The sequence below is a fragment of the Tauraco erythrolophus genome, chromosome 2, assembly GCF_009769465.1.
Source record: "Tauraco erythrolophus isolate bTauEry1 chromosome 2, bTauEry1.pri, whole genome shotgun sequence".
Taxonomy (NCBI): domain Eukaryota; kingdom Metazoa; phylum Chordata; class Aves; order Musophagiformes; family Musophagidae; genus Tauraco; species Tauraco erythrolophus.
The window spans coordinates 112,067,610-112,088,777 of NC_141466.1; the positions used below are offsets into that span (position 1 = coordinate 112,067,610).

Here is a 21,168-nt window from a genome sequence, read left to right on the forward strand (position 1 = left end):
TCTCCAAGAGTATGACTCAGCTTAAAATGATCACAAGCCTTACTATCTTCTTTGCAGAAGGGAAACGGAACATGGAAGACCAACTCTTTGCTTTTTTTTACTCTTTATTGGTACATGTCGATGAAACAGTTATAAACCACTGTCAGACTCTATGTAAAGGTATATTTCTTTGTAACGAGTTTCTTTAAACACATCGAGTTCATCTCCAATTTCTGTAGTCAGGACCTGTTTTCAGGACCTACATTTCCAAACACAGATCCCATTACTCTAGCACCACATTACCACAGGTGGGATTCTGGGCTACGAAATGTCAATCTTCAGGCAATGCCATTGCTCAAACAAGTGGTCTTACGACTTGGAAATCTGGAAGTATAGACGTTCCCTAATTTAGTATTCCTAAGAAAAAAAACATGCCTTTAAACAAGACATGGTTTAGCAAGGCCTCATATCTCAAAAGATTTGATTTTGCTGAAAATGCTTGAGTGTAGGAGACCTCAGCTAACATTTTCCTCTTAAATCCTGTCACAGAATTGCATTAATATGATGCTGAGACAAGAAACAGCCTTTTCAACAGAGAGGGAGGAAGGAGTAAAATAATTTCAATATGTTGAAATATTATAAACAAATAACATTCTAAAAGACTAGTGGGGAGCATTCTGCCAGGATCCTTCCCAGTCAGGTGTTACATGTTAAGCTAACATCCTCCTCACACATTCTCAATGTCTGCAGTTCAAGAGGTTTTGCATTCAGGCTTCACAACATAAATTGTGCTCAAATTGTATAAGCAAGTTATCAAAAGGTCACTCAAAAAAAGAAACACCCAGGTTATGAAGGAGTCTGGCCAGCATGCACGACATTCAGTATTACACAGCAGAGCATCTATCACATCCAATGACAGCAACTGTTTTAGCCATGCTGGGCTCTGTTTCTGTTTGTGTAAGACGAGGGAGGAAAAAAGGTTTCATAAGGCTCTGGTCTGCGAGATACAAAGAACTATAGTACACATCAACATCTTCCAGTCAAGCTCCTTGACCGAGCAAACAGCAATACTCACCTTCTGATCTTCTGTGAATTCTGAGTTGTTGTGCTGAGACTGAGCCTCTTTTTGAAGATGCCTTGCTAATCTGGATGGGGGGGAAAGAAAAACTGTAGAGTGGGAACACAACACAGAAAAACACCCACCCTCCAGCCTCCAGAGAACATGTCAGCCAAAAGGTCAGACTGCTGCTCCAAATACCTTTTTTTTTTTTTTAAATAAAGATTTCTATAACCATTGTTGGCCATATTTAAAAAAATCCAGAAGACACACAAAGTATGCACTACATTAGGCAGGAAAGACTACATAAATAACGGACCATGAAGGGAGAAGAGGTAAGAAGGTCCTTCTAGCCAATAGCCCCTTTTATAAGCACTGACCTTCTTCGTCTCCCCAGCTCTTTATTTTATAACAACAAACCATACCCTCTGTGAAGAGCCACTGTAGTACAAGCCCACGTGCATTTCACAGGGAGAGTTTGACGCCAGTTGGATTGCCAGGAGGCGCGAGTGTGGGCACTCCAGGTGACGGCCGCACGCTCTCCCAGTGCTGGAAGCCAGGCACAGGGCGGCTTGGCCCAGGCTGCCGGGGTGTATCAGCTCACATTTGGGCCTGTCAGCATCACATGCAGAGCAGATACCCCACCCCTTGTCACCACGGAGACAGAAGTACCAAGGGGTATGGAAAGGAGCAGTAAGCAAACAGCTCAAGAAAGCGAAAGGAAGCTAGAGAGGGAAGCTATGGGAAGAGTTACGGTTTCCGTCCGGGGAGGAAGGAGAACATTAAACAAGCAAAACCTCTGGGCAATTGTTGCCATTCCCTGTAAATAATTTTTTTTTTTAAAAAAAGCAGGGCGGGAGGAGGGACAGGGGGTTGAGGGGAAACCCAGGGACAGCAGCAGTACTCCGGGCATCGCAATACACTTCCGTCTGGAACCTCCCAAGTTTGCATTGTTAAAGGGATTCAGCTTCTTGCCACCACTGCAGTGGGCATTAGCCTGTTTTTTCAGGGAGGTTTAAAAAACATACACCAAAACCAGATTACCATCAAAGCCTGTGTCAGAAACAAAAATCAGAACTCAATTATTCCTTTGTTTTCCTAAAAATAAACTCTATTAAAAAGACAAAGATTGAGGCCACTGTAGTTTTTAACTAGCATCAGTGAAAACACAGCCAAAGAGGACAAGGTAACTGCACAACTCGGTGGTGTTGTCCCCCTTCATAAAGGGGGGAAAGACGGTGGCTGAGAAAAGACAAAAAGCACAAACATGCTTGAATCCAAATATACACGCCTTCCCTATCGCCCACTGCTATGACACAAGGGACATACAGAAAGGGCATTTAAAAGTAACAACCTAAGAAAACATATCACCATAGCAGCGATGTGCCACCCACAACAGGCAGCACAACAGTATTAACATTTCTGCAAGCATCAGTAGCACCACTCTTTTTCCGTTTGTCATTAATACAGAAAAACCACCCTAATCCAAATAAAAGCATCTGGCATCCTACTTGAAGCTTGTTCAAAGCCGGATCAGACCAAGTTCCAAAGAAGGGGACACATAACAGGGAAGGCACTACTGACAGCTCGGAGGGCTCTCGCCTGAGCAAGCACCTAAACGAACACGGGCCAATGCATCAAGCTTCCTGCCCTTCCAGAAGTAACATAAAGACCTGAGTAGATGTATGTCCCCTGGCCACAGGAAGTGAATAACTGTGTTTTATGTCAGCAGCTGTTAAATCCATGGAATGAACTAGCTTAGATTTGGAAAGACCTTTCTCAGTGTCAGCAAGCTCACCATAACCAGCTTTTCCCCTGCCTCCCTGTGTTGACCAGTACAGACCTTGCCAATGTTTGCAGCAACAACACACTTGTCCATCCCATCTCAGGTTGCCATTTGAGAACGCAACAGCATAAAGCCACGCTGTTATGTCTCTCCAGAGATACAAGTACAGATACATACACTGAAAAGGTTCTACTCCTCCGTAGGAAATACCTCCCTGTGATTTGATCTTTTCTCCCCCATCTTCTCCCTCCTGGAACCACAGAGTTCATCCACTGATGACTACTCTGTTCAGTAGAAACTCACTGATAGGCTTGCAGCTGACAATATTACTACCCAAGAGGAGCTTTCTTGCAAAGATATCACACTGCTCCGAAGTCAGAATAAAGCAAGGGCGCGAAGATCACCTCAGTTCTTGTCAGACACTAGTGATGCTGGGAGAAAGGGAACAAAAGTTATACTTTGACTCTCAAACTGGATTGTCCGCAGACATTTACTGACCTTACTTCTCAATTAAGCAAGCACAGAATGAGAAGCCTGAAAACTTTTCATTCTGAAGAAACGTCATTACGAAAAACTGCTGAGACTGCCAAGACTCAAGTTTAAAAGCATTAGGATGCTACTGGACTCCTCACAGATGTCCCCATAAGGGCAGTTATTAAAAATATCTTCGTTTACTTTCCAATGATTTTTTTTTTCTTCTGAGATACAGATCTGGAAGAGAACTTCTATTCATCCCTGTGCCAAGGTTTGTAGTAACAGCTTGCCCTGCTCTAAAGACCATCAGCAAACTCCAAATAACTGAACTTGCATCATCCTGTCTGATGAGTGAATGAAACTATTGAGATTATAGCATCTCACGACTATGCTGTACCTGGCCAGCAGTCTAGTTACTATGAACAGCAACTGAACTGGTAGACAGTGTGGTTACAGCCCCTAATGTGAATAGTCCTGAATAGTGCTAGAAGGTGTCTTGGAGAGCATCTCTTCAGCTGACTTTCTCTTGGGGAACAAGTACAAACCCTCTGGACTTCTTCCAGAAAATTCACGAGAAATCTAGCCTGTGATACCCACATTACAAGGAAACAGCTTTCACCTACATGGCAAACAGAGTACTAAAGGAGAGCATTTGACTACAGCTACCAGGTGTGTTTCTAAGGACACCATCAACAGTGTCAATACTTGCCTGACACCAAGGGACTCACGGACCGGGCGGTCCCACCCAGTGCAAGCCAGCCTAACTAGGGCTGTGCCAGTTGCTGCCCTCCCACCATCGAGTTCCCCACTTTCCCACCCTGGTTTCATCAGGGCTGAAACACAGAAGTGATGCGATGGACCAGTTTTCACCCTGATGAGTTGTCTGGGTTTGTTTTTTTGGGAGGTAAGGCTGATGCTCTGGGAGCCCATTTGCCTCAGCCAAGTCCCCCGTTCCCCACAAGCATGGTGGCCCGGCGGACAGGGCGATGGGATGGGGGTTCCCCAGGACACTGGTGCTTATCGCCACGGGGCTCCACCAGCCCACCGCCCCGCGCCTGGGGAACCCTGCGGCTCCGCACCAGCCGGCTGCCACCCTCGCAAAAGGACGAGCCGGCTCCCGCCTCGCCCCACGGCGAGGGGGCAGCGCCCGGGCGAGCACCCGCCACCGACCAGCGGTCTCGGCGGGGCGGCTCCCGGCGGGTTTGGGCGACCCCCCCTCCCTCGCCCCACCTCAGGGGACGCCTCATCCCACGGCCCCGCGTGTTCCATAAGGGTGAGGGACCCGCCGGCGGGGCCGCAGGGATGAGGGGGCCGCGGCCTAGGCCCGGCGGGGCCCCCCCCGCCCCGCCCCGCCCCGCCCGGGGGCCGCTCTTCCCCCGGCCCCTCGCACGGACCTCGGGGGCCGCGGCGGGGACAGAGCGGGCAGCAGCGGCAGCCGCCCGCCCCCGCACTCACATCTGGTACTCGTCGATCGCCTCCACCAGCTGCCCCCAGGAGTCGAAGTCGGTGCCCTTCCTGAAGCTGGCGCCCCAGCGCTGCAGGAGGCTCCGGGCCGCCTCCGACATAGCCCCAGCACTAGGGCACCATGCTCACCCCGGGCCGGGGCACCGCGCCGGGCTCTCGCTCCCGCCAGCCCCGCGCCCGCCGCCGGCCCAGCCCAGCCCAGCCCAGGCGCCGCGACAACCAAACGCGGCGAGCGCCTCCCGCCAGCGCCGCCCAGCGAGGTAGGCTGCGCCGGCCGCGCCCGCCCCCGCCATCGCTACCAAGGCGGACGCTCCCGCCCTGCGGCTGGGGGGAGCTGTGGCTTCCGCCTCGGTACGTGTCATGGCGGCGGTCACGTGGCGCCGGAGGGAGCCCGCCCTCCCAGCTGGGTCTGGGCGGCGGTCTTCCCCTCCCGCCCGCTCCGCTCCCGGCCGTGCCGCCGCGGGAGGTTCTACCAGGTGAGCAGCGGCGCTCCTGTGCGGCGGCGCGGGCGGGGTCACCCCTCCGGGAGGGATGGTGCCGCTGCTGGGCCGCGGGCCGCCGTCCCTTCCTACCGCCGCCTCCGTGGCGTTGAGGGATCCCTACCGGGGAAGGGCTGCGGGCCCTGCTCGAGCCGCCGTCGGCTGTCCCGGAGGGAGACTCTAACCGCAGGGCTGGCGCCGGCGGCCTGGAGGCAGCCGGCGGGGTGGGGGATAACCGGCGGGATCGATGCGGCCAGGCGGGACGATACCATCGGCTCTCTGCTGGCGCTGCCTGCGGCGGCGGGTGCGTGACGCACCGCTGGGAGCCGGGCAGGGCCGGGCGGAAGTGGCGGCGGGTCGTTCCCCGGAGGGTCCCGGCGCCTGTGAGGGCCGCGCGTGCCTGGCTTGTAGGTGTCAGTGGGGCCCGGGGCGCCGGGCGGCATCGCGGCTGCTGCTGCCGACGGGGCCGCACGCCGGCCGGGGCGGCCGTCGGTCGGTGTGTGCCGCTAGGCCTGAGGCGGTCGGCAGCGAGCGGGCTCCCGCCGAGCGAACCGTCCTGTGCGCTGCCCGGTGCGGGGGGTGGAAGCGGTCCGAACGCGGAATTGGCCTTGTTAAGTGCCCGTCAGGCTGTCTGTCCCCCGCTTTGGGTGCGACTGCGCCGCGCCACGGCACCTCTCCGCCGTGCAGACCGCCGCGCAGGCGGGTGAAGATGTCGTGTCGTGATAGACGAGCGACGAGCTGCTCGGTCGGTCGGGACCTGGACGGTGGCAGCGGCTTGCTGCTTGGCAGATCTCCTTTTTTTCAGCGTAGCTGCAAAGTGTTTTATAACGATGAACCTCCGGATTCAAAGAGGGTCATAAGATGCTGAGGTTGGGAAGAGGTCTTGGGAGGCCTCTAGTCCGAGGTCTTGCTCAGAGCAGGGCCGGCCGTGGAGTCAGACCAGGTGGATCAGGGCTTTATCCGGAGGGGTCTTGAAAGTCTTTGAGGGTGGAGACCGCACAAGCTCTTGGGGCAACTTGTTCCTCAGTTTGGCTGTCCTCTTGGTGAAGAAGTTTCCTCGTATCCAGTACAGACCTTCTTTGTTTCAACGTGTGCCCATGATGTTTCACCTTCCTACCATGCACTACTGTTGAAGGCTTGTGAAAACATCTCACTGGAGTGCTTATGCGCTATGTGTTCTCCGAAATTGAGCTAAAAGAGAAAAGATGGTCTGGTTTAGCTGTACTGTAGGAAATTTCCAGGTCTGTCACATGTATGCAAATATATCCATGTTTTCAGTAAGGGTTACTGTGTAATCAGAGTTTCATCCAATTTTAGTGGTGCCACAATCAAAACTGATTAACCAATATAACAACCTCGGTGAATCGAGTTATACCTGTAAATGACATGGGAAGTATTCAGCCTCGTGCAGAGGTAACAGTTATGTTTTTTTGAGGAAGTAAAAAAGTATACGGTAATCTAGAACAAAGTTGGTGATAGCTTTTTTGCCCTACTTAACACAGGTGCCTTGGAAAACATACGTATTTCAACAGAGAGAAATTTTCAAACTAAGCAGGTGGATCATGAAGGCAAGGCCATGAAAGCCTAATATTTCAAACGGAAAAAAAATCTAATTTATTCTGTGTGATTATGTATATACAACTTTGCAAATTAATTTATCTCTTATTTTTTTACATTTGGAATATATGTTTTTGTGAACTGAGAAGCGTGACACATATAGCACCTCAGTTGTACCTGTTCCTACAGCTCTTCATTTCTTTCCAGACCTTAGATTTGGTGTAGACAACACTACAGAAAGAAAATGACTCACTGGTTTCATCGCAACCCCTTGAAGGCTACAGCTCCTGTTTCGTTCAATTTTTATGGAGTAGCTACCACTCCGGCCGCAGCAAAAGTTTGCAAGTAAGTGCACTTGTGATTAAATTCACCCTGTCTCTCACAGTTTAGAGGACATCCTTAAAAGTAATGGCTACTCTTTAATTTTTGTTCTGAAGATGACTAGAAACGCGTAGGCTGGGAGACAATAAGACACTGGTAACGTGCAACATTTAGGTACAAAGAATGAATTATCCAGTTTTCAAGTCTCTGAGTATATAGCAAGGCCTTTTGTAATAATGCAGAGGCAAAAGACTAAACATTTCATTGTCTTTCTGATGACTGTGCATTCTTCTGCAAAAGGTTACTTAAAGTAATTTCCATAACTGAATAAGGCATGAGTGTTCTACTCGAGATAGGAATATAAAGAAAAGAGATCTCAGCTTGTTTTGCAGATCTATTTTTACCTCTTCATATTCTCATCCCGTTATAATGCTGCAGAATGTTCCCGCTTGTTACTTCCCTTCCCTCCCCCTGCACCCAACCTCTCGGTAGATAAAGACATAGTTATTTTAGTTTGTGTTAGAACAATAGATTGATAATGAGTACTGATCATTCATTGCTGTCTGTCCGAAATGGATTGTACTTGAAACTAGAGAGTGTATTATAGGTATCCAGAGGAGAAAGGAAGATTTTTCTGTATTTATTGGCATCTTCCTCATAAAGTACCTTTCCTTGCCTTCAGATGGCTAAATTGAATGCTTCTCTTCACTTTCTTAGCCAAAAGAGTGGTGGTATACACGGATGAGTACTTTCTTAATAGTACATTCTTGGGTAGAATTTCTTAGGTTTGTTTTTTCCTTTTTTCCCTCTCCATACAGTGATTTGAGGTTATCTCGAACACGGCTATTGGAGCTATTTACAGACTTGAGTTGTAATCCAGAAATGATGAAGAATGCAACTGACCAGTACTTCTCACTCTTGCAAGGTAGGAACGTTTATTAGCAATATTGCTGGTACCTCAAGAGGTATCTGATTAGAGTTTTAATGACACTTCTTAGAATGTGATTTGTGCTGATCTACTGTAAAGAAGCTTTGCACTAGTCAAGAAGAGTAGTGTCTCCGTGGGTCCCATGTTTGGTACCAGGCAAGGGTACTTGCCAGACCCTTTCTACAAGTTTCAATGTCCTTTGTGACGCTGCCAGTACTAAGTGTTGGCAGTCCTGTCCTCTTGCTTTTAACCTCGTTTTGCTTCCTGCTGGAGGAGGAAATGTTTATTTGTTTCTTAGATTGTGGTGAATTGCTCCTTAAGTATAAATTGATCTATTAGGTGATGGGATTCACTCTTTGATGTAAACTCCTGGTTTGTCTAATGCCAGGTAATAGACTTATTGCAAGTTTACACTTCTGTTGCTGCTTGTCTTGAGTATAAATAGGTTCTCAGTAGCATAGTATCTATGTTTTCAGTAGATGGTCACCTACGATGACGCATTCCCTTGAAACCTTCCTCCTGCCGATATTTTGTAACTCGCTTAGCAGTCGGGTGCTCAGACAAGTTTCTTAGGACTGAGTTTGCAGGAATCAGCTGATTCATGGAAACTGTGTGATCTTTCACTCGGTGGGAAGTGAAGCAGCTCAAGTTGGTGTAGTTCCCTCAGTCTCTGGGGGGTGTAAGCTACTGAGATGTTCCAGATAAAGGTAAGATAACAGTCTGTGTTGCTGCAGACAAGATTTGGAGAGTTTCTTCAGGAAAGCATCATGCTTGGTCACTAAAATCTCTGCACGTTAAAATAACAAGTATTTTCTGTCTTTATATAAACATGGGACAGTGCCTAGAGCTGTAGCCCCAATAGCTGCCGTTACAAGTGTTGAATTCTTGAAGTCTGTAAGGCCTGATCAGGCCAAGGCCCATCTTAATCCTCCCTGAAAAATTCCTTCTTGGGCCGACATGTGCTAGCATTTGAACATCCATAGCATGAGCTTCACCCCACTGACTGCTGCTTTCTGGGCGGCTGGACATAAAGAACCAATTTCCTGTAGCCCTGGAGACAAAAGAGGTGATGACTAGGTGAATCCATGCTTACAAGCCCTTTTTGCTCTCCCTGTTGACTAGGCAACTTTTCCTGAATTTCCTGATTGCTGATATGGTGTCAGGGACAGTAACTCACTCACCTCAAGCAGCCTCAGCTGTCCCATCCCTGGGTCAGTCCAACTCCCAACTAGTCACCATATGAGACATGCAGACATCTACAAAGTTTTCCTTGAGCTATCAAGACTCACAGGGTTGAATTGGTAATCTGCTGGGCAAGGAGTTTCTTGTAGTAGCCAGTTTGGGTTTTGCACATCTTGTTCTTGAGATACTGAGGAATAAATGCCTCAGGAAGTAACATGGGGTTTGGAGTGGTACAGCAAGAAAAATTCCCTTATCTATGTGCATATTCTCATTGATCCCCATTCCTTCATTACTTGTTTCTGTTTCCTGCTTTGAGATTGACTGTTGGTACATTTTTTTTATTCTATAGGTTTTATCCTTTCACTGGATGACTCTTCCCAAGAATGCAAGTTGCGATATATTCAGAATTTCAAGTGGACAGACACATTACAAGGACAAGTTCCAAGGTACGTATGCTTTTATGATTACTGTGTATGCAGCTGTTTTCTTCTGGTTTGTTACGTACATGCTTATGTGCCAGCACAGGTGTGAAGGAAAGCTTAAAAGTGTAGCAAAATGGCAAAATGTTGGACGCAAAGTAGTTTCCAAAAACTTGTTGCCTTGTGTTTCTGATAATTGCCGTACTGTATTAGGTGTTCTGAAGCATGTGTTGCCTTTACGTAAGACATGATAATGCATAATAATGGTAGAAGGATCCATTGTGTCTTAGTTGATCTACAAACTATATCTACAGTTGGCCAGAGCAGTACAAAGAAGAACCTTGAGAGTATTGGTGAACTGAATATGATAACATAGATTACTACAGTTTAAAACTTTTTCATTTGGTACTGTCGCCTGACCAGTATTTTCTGAGTTTTTTGAAGTACAAACGTTGCTGAAGATCTGAATTTGTTCCTGTCCTCTGAAGTTCCTAGTACATATACTCCTGGTACAAACAAACAAAGTTTCTGTTTTAAGTAGGAATATAGACCTGAAACCTTCTGGATTATTCAGTTGTTGCTTGCTATTGTAGCTAATTGTGTTGTATAACCGTGCTTACAAATTTGTCAGGCTTTATTTAGAAGTACTTGACTTCCCAAAAGCTTTTATTCCCCTTGGAAAACAATTAGTACTCGCTTCTAATTTTCTCGTGGTCATACACACTTGTTCTTGTGCCAGCATTATTCTTCCCACTCCCACACCTTTCTTTTTAAAGATTACTAGTTCCTAAGCTATACTGAGCTTGTGATTGCAAACTCACTCATTTCAAAGACGATGTTTTTAGCTTCGAAAATTTCCTGCTATTCGCACATGCTGTTTGACTGCAGTTACATAAATACTTGCAATAACATTCATTTGAGGGAGATGTAATAGAATAGACTCTGCCTTATTAACTTAGAAGCTACAACTTTAAAGTAGACATTCCAGAGGAAGGCTTTCCACAAAACGTGGAATTTAAAAAAAAAAAAAGAGATGGAAAAATGTCAGCCACACCCAAAGCTAAACAAATCTCAAGTTACTGTTTTAAAATAAAAGTTCCCAAATGGGAAGGGTAGGCATCTGAATTTGGGAAATTATAATTACGAGCTCTCCAAGGGAATAAGTAAAAATCGAAGTCTCTTTTAGACAGTTCAGCAAGTAGGAGGTTTGGGATTGGAAATTGTAGACTTCTTAAATGAAAGATATTTTTTGGAGAGAAATATCAACTTATGTTATGTGAACTATCTGACAAACTATGTTTGTCAGAATAAAATGGAAAGCATTAAAAAGTTTGGGGGTTTGTCTGGGGGGTTTTTGTCTGTCTTTCTTTAGTGCCCAGCAGGATGCAGTGTTTGAACTGGTTTCCATGGGATTTAATGTAGCTCTGTGGTACACAAAATATGCATCAAGACTCGCTGGAAAAGAAGAGTAAGTGTTTTTCTTTTCTTAGTAATTCCATTGCAGTGATATTCCACCAAAAATGTAGCAGGTTCTGAGTTTTGACTGCTGTAGTGCATGTCCATCTGAGACAGTAGGAGTTCAAGGAGGCAGTTGGCCGTCATTCGTGTGCTGTAATGTCCAAGTGCACTTCAGTCCTTGTGTCTGTGAACAAAATGTACTAGTGTACCATGTGACTGTGGTATAGAGAAAGTGCCAGTTGTGAATAAACCCTTCACCAGTCCTGCTCTAAGTGTCCAGGTACAAAATTGACATTCTCAATATTGCAGCTCTGCTGACTTTCAGCCCTGCAGATTTCTAAAGCTTTGGCTTTTAACACTGAGGCTACTAATTACTTGAAAGTCATTACAAGGTCTTGCGTTTCTTTTTTCAAGTGAGTTCTATTTGATTGTTTAATGGTTGGGCACTGTAAGAAGCTTCTTTACCATGAGGGTAGCACAGCAGTGGAACAGGTTACTTAGGGAGTTAGTGGATTCACCATACTTGAAGGATTCAAGATTCATCTAGACAAAGCCATAACTGACCTGATCTACTGTTGGCAATAGTCCTGCTCCAAAGCAGGAAGTGGGACTAAATGACACTTAGATGTCCTTTCTAACTAAAATTTCCTTGATTCATTCTGTATTCTTAGTATAACAGAAGATGAAGCAAAAGATGTTCACAGAAGCCTGAAGATAGCAGCTGGGATTTTTAAACACTTGAAGGTAGAAAAACCTGTCTTTGCTGTCTGTCTTTAAGTTGTCTCCAAGTACTTGACTTTTTGTCTTAGAAAACCCTTTGCTTTTCTGATGAGGTTACAGAATAAACAAATAACTCGGACTGTCTGAACTGTAGAGGAAAAAGAAGGGTATTACTATGTTTTTACTAGGGCATGTAGTGACAGGACAAGAGGCAATGGCTTTAAACTGAAAGAGGGGAGAATTTGATTAGATCTAAGGCAGAAGTTCTTCACTCTGAGGGTGGTGAGGCACTGCAACAGGTTGCCCAGAGAAGTTGTGGATGCCCCATCCCTGGAAGTGTTCAAGGCCAGGCTGGATGAGGCTTTGAGCAACGTGATGTAGTGGAAGGTGTCCCTGCCCATGGCAGGGGGGTTGGAACTAGATGATCTTTAAGATCCCTTCCAACCCAACCCAATCCATTCTATGATTCCATGTTGTGCTACCACTCAGTCACTGCTGCTCTTTCCCAGTGGCAGTGAAAGAGTAATCAGTCTGTCTGCTCAGTAGCACATGCAACTGTGCAGCAAGCTATCTTGGGACCTTCACTCAATATCCCATCCATTTAGGAATAAGGGACTTGCTTTGCATTGGCAGCAGTGGTGTTAAGCCTTAACTAACTTTGAGACTTGCTTTGTACTTAGGAAAGTCATATTCCAAAATTGATTACACCTGTAGAAAAAGGAAGAGATTTAGAAGCTCGACTTATAGACTCTTACATCATACAGTGCCAAGCCGAAGCTCAAGAAGGTACCTTCAAATATACATGTTTGTTGGGGATGGGAATTACAGTCTTTGTGGGTTACTCTGATGTCTCGTGAAGTCTGCTTGGCAGCAGTGCCATTTTTTTTCTTCTCCTCAAGTACTGTGGCTTAGCAGGGCGAGTTGCTTTTAAAGAAACTTAAATTCCAATTATAGGAGGAAAATGCCAAAAACCAGTCTGATATTACAAATGTGACCACTTTGGAAGAAGTTGTATGTGACATTCTTCCCCTCTTCTTTTTTTCCTTTCATGCAGTCTCTTTACCACCATGCTTGCCTAACGTACATTCCCAGTTCTTTTACTTTAAAATATGCAGCGTTAGGGTTACTAACTAGTAACCTAGGTAACTAGATAACTAACTAGCTAGTCTTCAGAGTAACTGTCCTTCAGCTTTTCTATTAATTGGCAATCATTCTATCCAAGAAACAATCTGTATTTATTCTGCGCTTTGCTTGACTGCACAATACTTGTTTTCTGCTCATGCAGGGGTTTTAAAATGCTTTATAAATGCCTCTGCTGATTTGATGTGACATTTTTGATTAAACTTTAATAATATGGTGTGGAATTTTTTTTTCAGTGACAATTGCCCGGGCTATTGAGCTGAAACACAGTCCAGGACTAATAGCTGCTCTTGCTTATGAAACAGCTAACTTCTACCAAAAAGCTGGTGAGTGTCTTGTTTTGTATCCTTGGTGACCTGATTTGTGCATTTTTGCCAGCAGACATGCTTCAGCCGCCCATCAGTTGCGATATTAACACTGTTTCTCAGTGGATGTGCTTTGTATATTTAGCTTCTATTCAGTGCATTTAAGGCTTCAGTTATCAATGTAACATATTTTGATAAGACCTTTTGGTTTTGTGGGATTCTTTTCCTGTAGCTAATGGTAGGAAATGTTAGTGAGGAAAGACAGAAGACAGAGTAATGTCTGGAGAATATGTAATAGCAGCAAACAAATTACTTGATGTAAATGGAGTGCGTTTCCATTGCCTTTGGGCATCAGATTATGATGCAGACCATAAAGTGTGTAGTGGGTTAATCATACAGATCCTTCCAGATGAGTAAGCAGATCTAGGGACTTACCGAGGCATGGGAAAAGTGCGAAAATTGCCCAGAGATGTTTTGGATGCCCTATCTCTGGAAGTGTACGAGGCCAGGTTGGATGAGGCTTTAGGCAATCTGGTGTAGTGGAAGGTGTCCCTGCCCATGGCAGGGGACTTGTAACTAGATGATCTTTGAGGTCCCTTCCAACCCTAACCATTCTATGATTCTATAAAAATGTGGGAGTCGATGTAAGAGATGGAATATTGTAACATACGTAGGGTTTTATAGGTCACTACTTGAAATTAAGCTAGGAACAAGCTTTGAAATGCTGCCTAAAAATACTTAGGAGAATTAGCCTTCCAAACTTAGTGGACAGCAGTTTCAGGGATTCTAGGGACAACTGCATGATAGCTCAATAAACTGCATATTTTTGGTTTTTCTCATAGTTTCTCTGTGCCTTTGCAGGAGTAGTTTGTCACTTGTTTCTGGGTCTTTTATAGTTAAGATCTATTGCCCAGTTTAAGAATTCTGATCTTTGAGTGTGTGTGTGATTTTTCTTTTTGGAAATGTCTCAAAGAATAACTTTACATATGTTTTCATAGATCAAACATTATCCAGTTTGGATCCAGCCTATGCAGGTAAATGGAGGAAGTACTTGAACTTGAAGACCTGTTTCTATATGGCCTATGTAAGTACTTTGTTTGACAGCAGTCACAATTTTTTAATGCTGTCTAAGGGCTGGATAGGGAAGGGGGGCTAAGTGTTTCCTTGACTTTCTTTCCATGCTGCGAAGAGAGACTGTGCAGTGTCAGTGGCATTTGAAGTGTTTTTGTTGAGCCAAGTGAAATGACTGCAGTGTGCGGTTTGTTGTGATGACGTATTGTTGAGTGAAGCAGTTCAGGTTGAGCATCATACTTGTCTTCAATTATCTGCGTCACAGTCTAATTCTAGGCATAATTCAGAGTTGATCGTCTTTTTGAAGGCCCTGATTGACGCTGCATCAAGTAACGTTAGGTGCCGTTCCAAGCGCTGTCCCTTTTTCATGTGTCTGATCTCTTGGCAAGCGCAGTGGCACTGTTGAGATGATCAGCTGCTATATTTGCTGTTTATTTCCTGTAGCCTGCCACAGCCTGTCCTCTGACTCTTCCATACTGTAAAAAAGGCCCAAACTAAGCAGTGAACACAGTTGTCCTTCTCTTATGTTAAAGCCGTAGGTAAAAGCTACTTGTCTTATTAGCAAGTTTGAGAGGTGAGGGAGGGTCAGAGCTGTGGTACTTTTCTTTTTTTTTTTTTTTAATTTGTGTGATATAGGCAATGGTAGATTTAGGTAGCACTTACTGTACTGTGAGAATAGACGTTAAAGGAAGATATGCAAGGAGGTATTAGTTCATGGGATTGTTCCTTTACCTATGGTATTTCATATTTAAACTCAACAACTCCTGATGGTAGAAAAGAAGCAATTCAGTTCTCACTGAAATACAGTACTATCTTCAAGCATAAGTGTGAAGGAATGGGACTTTTTGGGGTGAAAAAGTTATTTGGACTATGGCAAAATATCTCAAGCAGCAGGATGCCTCATCTCGTCTGGATTCAGTGATGTTTATTGCAGATTCGGTTTTTGAGTGTTCAAGTAGTTTTAGTTTATAGAGCCTTTGCTTTGTAAACTTGGCTGGGCTCCATCCTCTTTCTGTGATGGGGCTTGATGCTGCACATTGATACAGTGAGAGAGAGAGGTTTGAGCTAGACTATAGACTAGTGATTTTGGTAAAACAGCCTTCATGAAGCTCAAAGTTACTCTTGGCTAGACTCGAGACACCTTGTTTCATGCCCGCTTCACAGTGTTTGTGTTGAACTGCATTGTTCAGTGAATGCTGCTTTGACTTGCATTCCCAAATTGTCAGCTGTCTGCAGGGAATGGCAGCTCCAAAGAGATGCAACTCTGACATAAGGAGGAGCAGAAGTGAATTGGTGCAGGAAGTGCCCAATGGCGTTGGTAATGATTTTGTCCTCTCCCGTTAGGCATACTGTTACCATGGTCAGACTTTACTGGCGAGTGATAAATGCGGGGAAGCGATCAGATCTCTGCAGGAATCAGAAAAATGTAAGTGTGATTGAGACTGGATTACAGGGGCTGATGATGACACGCCTGTTTTGTTTTGCTGTATCGTGTTTGTCTGGTCTCCCATAAACTTAAGATTTTATTTGGCACCTGATGAAAATCCAGCACGCTTTTGAATAAAGACAGTATGTTCCTTTTTTGTCTTACCAAAGACTGTCTTTCATAACAGTGCTGCAGAAAATTTCATCTTTACTTCTCAGCCTGTTAAAGACTGACTTTGAAGTGCCTGCAATACACAGCAAAAATCAATTGTCTGGTTATCAGTTTTCTGGTCTGTGTTTTAAGTTACTGCAGCCTTTTCTGCCTGGAGGTTGCTCTGCCTTACATTAAATAGTAAAGCTAGACCATGTTTGTTTGTTTTTTTAAACAGGTTTCAGTAACTTATTTCCTTTCTATTAATTTAAAGCTAGATTAAGGGAAGTTTGAAGTAGGTCTTCAGGGTCTTCTGCCCATCCTTCTCTCTTCAAAGCTGTTGCTACCCCAATGGCCTGCATGGCATAACTTTACCACAATGTAAAAAAACCACTCAAATCATAAAAATGGAAACTTTGAATATTAGTTTTAAAAACAAATAAAAATAACTTATTAAGAACAAACTGAGTTGGATTACTTGCAGTAAAACAAATACTGTACTTTTTACTGCACCTGTTCTTCAGAGAAGAGTGCTTCTTTCCCACTCCATATTAAGTATTGTTTGTTTTTGAGCATCAACTGTGCATGGAACCTTCATACTCTCTCTTTTTTTCTCTGCCATGTGCCACAGTTTTTAGGCTTTCTGTTGCATTTTCCCCCACACATAAGAATGCTTTCCTGCATCTTCCTACTCAGAAAGCTATCTCTTTTTCTGTTCCTAGTCACTTTTGCAGTAAATCTTGGCTGGAAGTGCTGCCTTTGAGCTAGTTTATTTCTGTTTCTAAGAAGCAAGAAGCCTGAATGGATTCTGGTATCTCCTAAAACCGAAGCACTGTAGATCAGTAATAGACTCGTGTAAATGATTTTTATTATGTTTCTTTCTTGCAAAGTTTTTGCCAAGGCTGAAGCATTGTGTAAAGAATATGGCGAAACCAAAGGACCTGGGACTACTGCCAAACCTTCTGGACATCTCTTCTTTAGGAAATTAGGAAGTTTGATTAAGAACACACTAGAAAAATGCCAGAGAGAGAATGGATTCATGTAAGTAATTCGTGGTTAGTACAGTACGCTGTATGAGCTGTTAATACCTCATTCGCTTTTATTTCCAGATGGGATGGTAAATTTTACTTTGCAGTTCTTATATTCCTTTTGGCCATGGTGTGCAACTTACAGAGCTGCAAATTTCTCTTTAATTTTCTCATAGCAGATTTGCTATGGGCTTGTGCTATCACCCTCTCTGTTTTCTATGCCACTTCACCAGGATAGGTTGGACTGACATGCTGGAGAGGTTAAGCAGTTTTCTTCCTTCATTCCTCAGCCACTTTGTTCCTTTTCCTTCGGCACAAGAGAAAGTCCTGCAGAGGTTGCTGTGTTGCTCTAATGCCCTCTTCCCAGCTGCTGGGATCTGATAGGCAAAAGAGGACAGAGGGGAAGTGGAGAAGACCGGTAGCTGATTCTACTTTGCTAGCAGGGAGTCAAAACACAGTCACGCCTTCAGTGAAGAGTATGCTTAGGGTGCTAGAGGCTTTACCAGTCTAAGTATAGTTAATATTGTGGATAGGGCTTTCTGTGAGTTAATGGCCCTTCCTAAAAGAGTTTGTAAGCAGTTTAAAATAGTAAGATTAGTTTGGCTTTAGAATTCTTTTGCTCGTTTCTTTCTCCCCTCCCTTCTTCTTATGATTTAGTATTCCATAATAGGTTTGTTATTTCCCTTTTTATGATATTTAAAGACCTGCATAATAGGGGAATTGACTAAGCAAAAAGGGTCGTCAAGTATATCAGGCTGAACTGCAAATAGGAAAAGAAGTTCTCTACTCTGCTTTCGTTCCAATAGCTGTTGTCATAGCTTACAACAACAGCATACAGATTTCAACAAATCCGTGTCCCTCTAGAAACAAACTTTGAAAGAGAAACCAGATAACCAGTGACTGTTTTGGGAGGTGTGCCTGTCACAGAGCTCTGCTGCAGCACAGGAAGTAAGGTAGTGTGTGTCAGTATTTGTCAGTTTTCAGCTCTTGTTGGTTTCCTGAGGGAAGATGATACTCTCATTCAGGCTTTGTGTTGTAGCAAGTCTTTGTGGATAGTGCTGTTGCTATTATGCGCTGTGGCATATTAAGCCTGATTTGGGAAAAAAAAAAACTGTCCTCCTCTTCTTTCTGGGCAAGTCCTCATTTGGATTTTGAAGGTCTTTTTGGACAAAGGTGCTCTTCTGATTGAAGCGCTGGGAATAATGGTTATGAAGTAGGAAAAAAACCCACTTAGCTCTTAGGGGCTGAATACTGAGAAGGAATTGCTTTTGTTATTGTGAATCTTGCTGATAGAATGCATGTTGGGACAGTGCCTTAATGAAATGAAAGAGAGCAGCAATGATTGCCACTGTAAAAACTCAGATTGTTTTTCTTTAGAATTTCAGATGAGACCTGCAGATATAGTGCACGGTGTTTTAAATATATTGGTGTATTCTATTACAGCTATTTTCAGAAGGTGCCAGCAGAGGCTCCCCAGCTGGAACTGAAAGCAAACTATGGCTTAGTGGAGCCTGTTCCTTTTGAATTTCCTGCCTTGAATGCACACTGGACTCCTGAAACACTTGCAGCCTTTGATCTCACCAAGAGGCCAAAGGATGACACTGTAAGAAAATCTGTATTGTTTTTTCCTGTTAGCTTTGTTCTGTGTATAACACAGCTACTGTTTTGCTCTTCTGTAATGCTCCCCAGCTCAGTGCAGGACGTAGACACAAGGCTGCCACCTGAGCTCACATTCCCACTGTGCCAGGAGGCAAGTCAGTTAACCTTTGTGCCACACTGTGAGCATTGGAAATTAGGAGTCTTTTTTTTTTCTAAGCCCTAAATAGGAGGAAATCCTTTAATGTGTATAAAATGCTGAAATGTTACAGGAGTGAACGTTATAGAAAGTTTCTTTTTTAGAAAAGAATTCGTGTAAGGATGTTGAAATAGAGAATATTTGGCTTTCCCCCCTTGCTTGAGGCTTGCTCAAAGCATTCAGCCTTGAAAAGAGAGGGGACCGTTAGATTAGAATATGTAAAATTAGCCGTGCATAAATACTGTGCAGACACAGTGGTTTGTACTTGTGGTATCTAATTTTCTTTTCTTCTTGTTTGCAGGCTAAACCAAAACCAGATGATGAAGTAAAACCTCTGAAGGAACCAGATATAAAGCCTCAAAAAGACAGTGGATGCCAGATTTCTTAAGTGCCACAAGTGCTTTGAATTCACTTTAAAAGTGTATTAATTGGACTCTGGGGCTTTAGATGTGATCTCCCTTTTTCTGATTCTTCTTTTTAATTTAGAAGACTAATTTAATTTACGATTGTTAGTATGAGTCTATCTTGCTTGAGAATGTGGTGAATTTCTAGAAGTTTATTTATATCTGACTTATTTTTGGTTTTAGTGGGATATCATAGAATGAGTGGGCTTAAATGTTCCTATTGTGCCTCTAGAGAGTTTATTTTTGTGGGTTTAGTTTCTACCCACAAATAGCAAAGGAAGTATCACGATTGTAGCACTTCAGAATTTTTCTATTAAATTATATGCTATGTAATGTCAAATTTTGCAAACAAAAGTTTGCAAGAACCGTTATATTTATTCAGGTTTTGTCATTCAGACTTAACACCCTGTTGTGTTCCAATTCACTTAATTGTAGTGAGTGAAGAAAATCTGGGTTTGGTTTGTAACACTCCTGTAGTATTTCACAAGACTTTCACAGAACTTAGAAAACCTTAAGTTCTGCATAATTCGAGCACAATTTATATTCTTCTTTTGAAAAGATTAGACTCTGTTCTTTCCTCTATAGATTAGAGTTCTTGTATCAGAATTTGTAGCAAGGCACTTTAGCTTCGTCTGTCCTTAAAATCATTTAATATCAAAGTGTATGTGAAAGTGATGCAGCAAGTAATATAAAAGCTTTTAAAAGTAATGCATCACAATGACATTCATTCAAAGCTTTTGAATCTTGAAAGATGCAGTAAGTTTGAAAGCTGCAGATAGTTAAAATCTCCTGGCACTAGAAAAGCTCCATTTGAATGCATAAAGTTGTCATGCATAAGGTAATGGAATTGTAACTAAGCTGTGTTTCCATCTGGGTAGCGTCTATAAGAAACCGTTGGGAGAGCAGAGAGGAAAGATGAGCTGAAGAGCTGATGGCACAACTGGGAAACCAAGCTCTAGATTTCCTTTATTCGGTATATAAACAGTGCTGTTTCTCAGCTTTTGCAGTATTGCACTAAAATCAGCGCCTTATGAAGGGAACTTGCCAAAAGCCAAGCCCAGTCAAGACTGAGAAAGTATTTCGTAGAACTTGCTTCTTCCATTTCTGCCTACTGTGGAAAATGTGCTAACATTCCTTAGAACTGAGCACTCCAAAACACCCATGTCAACAAAAATATATCTTTCTGATTTGCTGCGAATGCAAAAGAATATGATGCATGTGTTGAAGCGAGGGCCTTGCCATCTCTGGGTACCAGTTGCTGCACTTCACTCTACCTGAGAAAGAAACTGAACAGCCTGAAAATGTTCCCATTTCAACAAAACATGATGGCACATGCACTTAGCATGACGTATACTGTAAACACATTCCTCACTTTGTACTCTTTGGATAGGTTCATCTTCCACTGTGGTATCATTCAGTGCTTCTATGTTTGAAGTCTTTCATGGAACTTAGAGTAACTTAGCTTAGAGGGCAGGTGTGTAGCTCTTTGAAGGCCTGTGGAACAAAAGCTGTTGAGGAGGTTACCAGGAAACTTAAGACTCTTCCTGAGATACTGGAATAAACTACAGAATTCATTGCTGCAAAAGGCAAAGAGGATCTTAATGTTGGCTGTCGTGGGCGAATCCAATGCAGAACTCATTGCTCCCAGTGATGGATTTTTCTTTCGGCCAGTTCCACGCGCAAAAAATAAGTGTGAAATCAACTGAATTGCTTTGGAAGAAGTAGTTCCTGTTTTTCAAGGGCTTAGGTAGGTAGGGTATAATAAGTATCAAGAAGAATTTGTATCCAAAATTGGTCCATTTCTTCTGGTGCTCCACAGGGGTATGTTTTATGAAGAGTTACTCAGATCTGTTCATAACTTGACCAGCTAACTTTTTAGACTTCATGCATTGTTAAAAGATCAGCTTAGGTTTTTGCCAGAAAGAAACGCGGAGCTACTTTGCCTATGCAGATTTTAATTCTCCTAAAAACTTATTACAGCTGTAGCCATCTACGTTTGCTTAGCCTGCCCCCTTTAAGGATCAA

At 43.8% G+C, this 21,168-nt stretch overlaps 2 protein-coding genes across 6 annotated transcripts in view; one reads left to right on the plus strand and one right to left on the minus strand.

Annotated features, from left to right (window-relative positions):
- Window positions 1-4,861, minus strand: part of AIDA (axin interactor, dorsalization associated) — a 29,617-nt gene extending 24,756 nt beyond the window's left edge. For 3 of the 4 annotated variants that reach the window (XM_086629689.1, XM_086629675.1, XM_086629684.1), the window contains exons 1-2: window positions 4,752-4,861; window positions 1,055-1,124 (exon numbers count right to left, since the gene is read on the minus strand). In XM_086629689.1, the coding sequence (XP_086485815.1) occupies window positions 1,055-1,124; window positions 4,752-4,861 (180 nt within the window). Of the gene's footprint in view, window positions 1-1,054; window positions 1,125-1,790; window positions 1,857-4,751 lie in introns of all 4 variants that reach the window. The other variant, XM_086629669.1, reaches the window with a different exon arrangement.
- Window positions 4,862-5,158: 297 nt separating this feature from the next.
- BROX (BRO1 domain and CAAX motif containing) lies at window positions 5,159-21,137 on the plus strand. 2 transcript variants are annotated; one of them, XM_086631741.1, is made up of 13 exons: window positions 5,159-5,236; window positions 7,004-7,141; window positions 7,936-8,042; window positions 9,577-9,673; window positions 11,019-11,114; window positions 11,776-11,848; window positions 12,505-12,610; window positions 13,201-13,290; window positions 14,268-14,353; window positions 15,685-15,766; window positions 16,807-16,957; window positions 18,388-18,547; window positions 19,041-21,137. In XM_086631741.1, exons 2-13 carry the CDS (start codon window positions 7,041-7,043, stop codon window positions 19,125-19,127), a joined length of 1,236 nt encoding a protein of 411 aa, XP_086487867.1. In that variant the 5' UTR covers window positions 5,159-5,236; window positions 7,004-7,040; the 3' UTR covers window positions 19,128-21,137. The 2 variants fall into 2 exon arrangements, with proteins under 2 accessions (XP_086487867.1, XP_086487868.1); XM_086631742.1 differs by lacking the exon at window positions 5,159-5,236 and adding an exon at window positions 5,611-5,646.
- The last annotated feature ends 31 nt before the right edge of the window (window positions 21,138-21,168 follow it).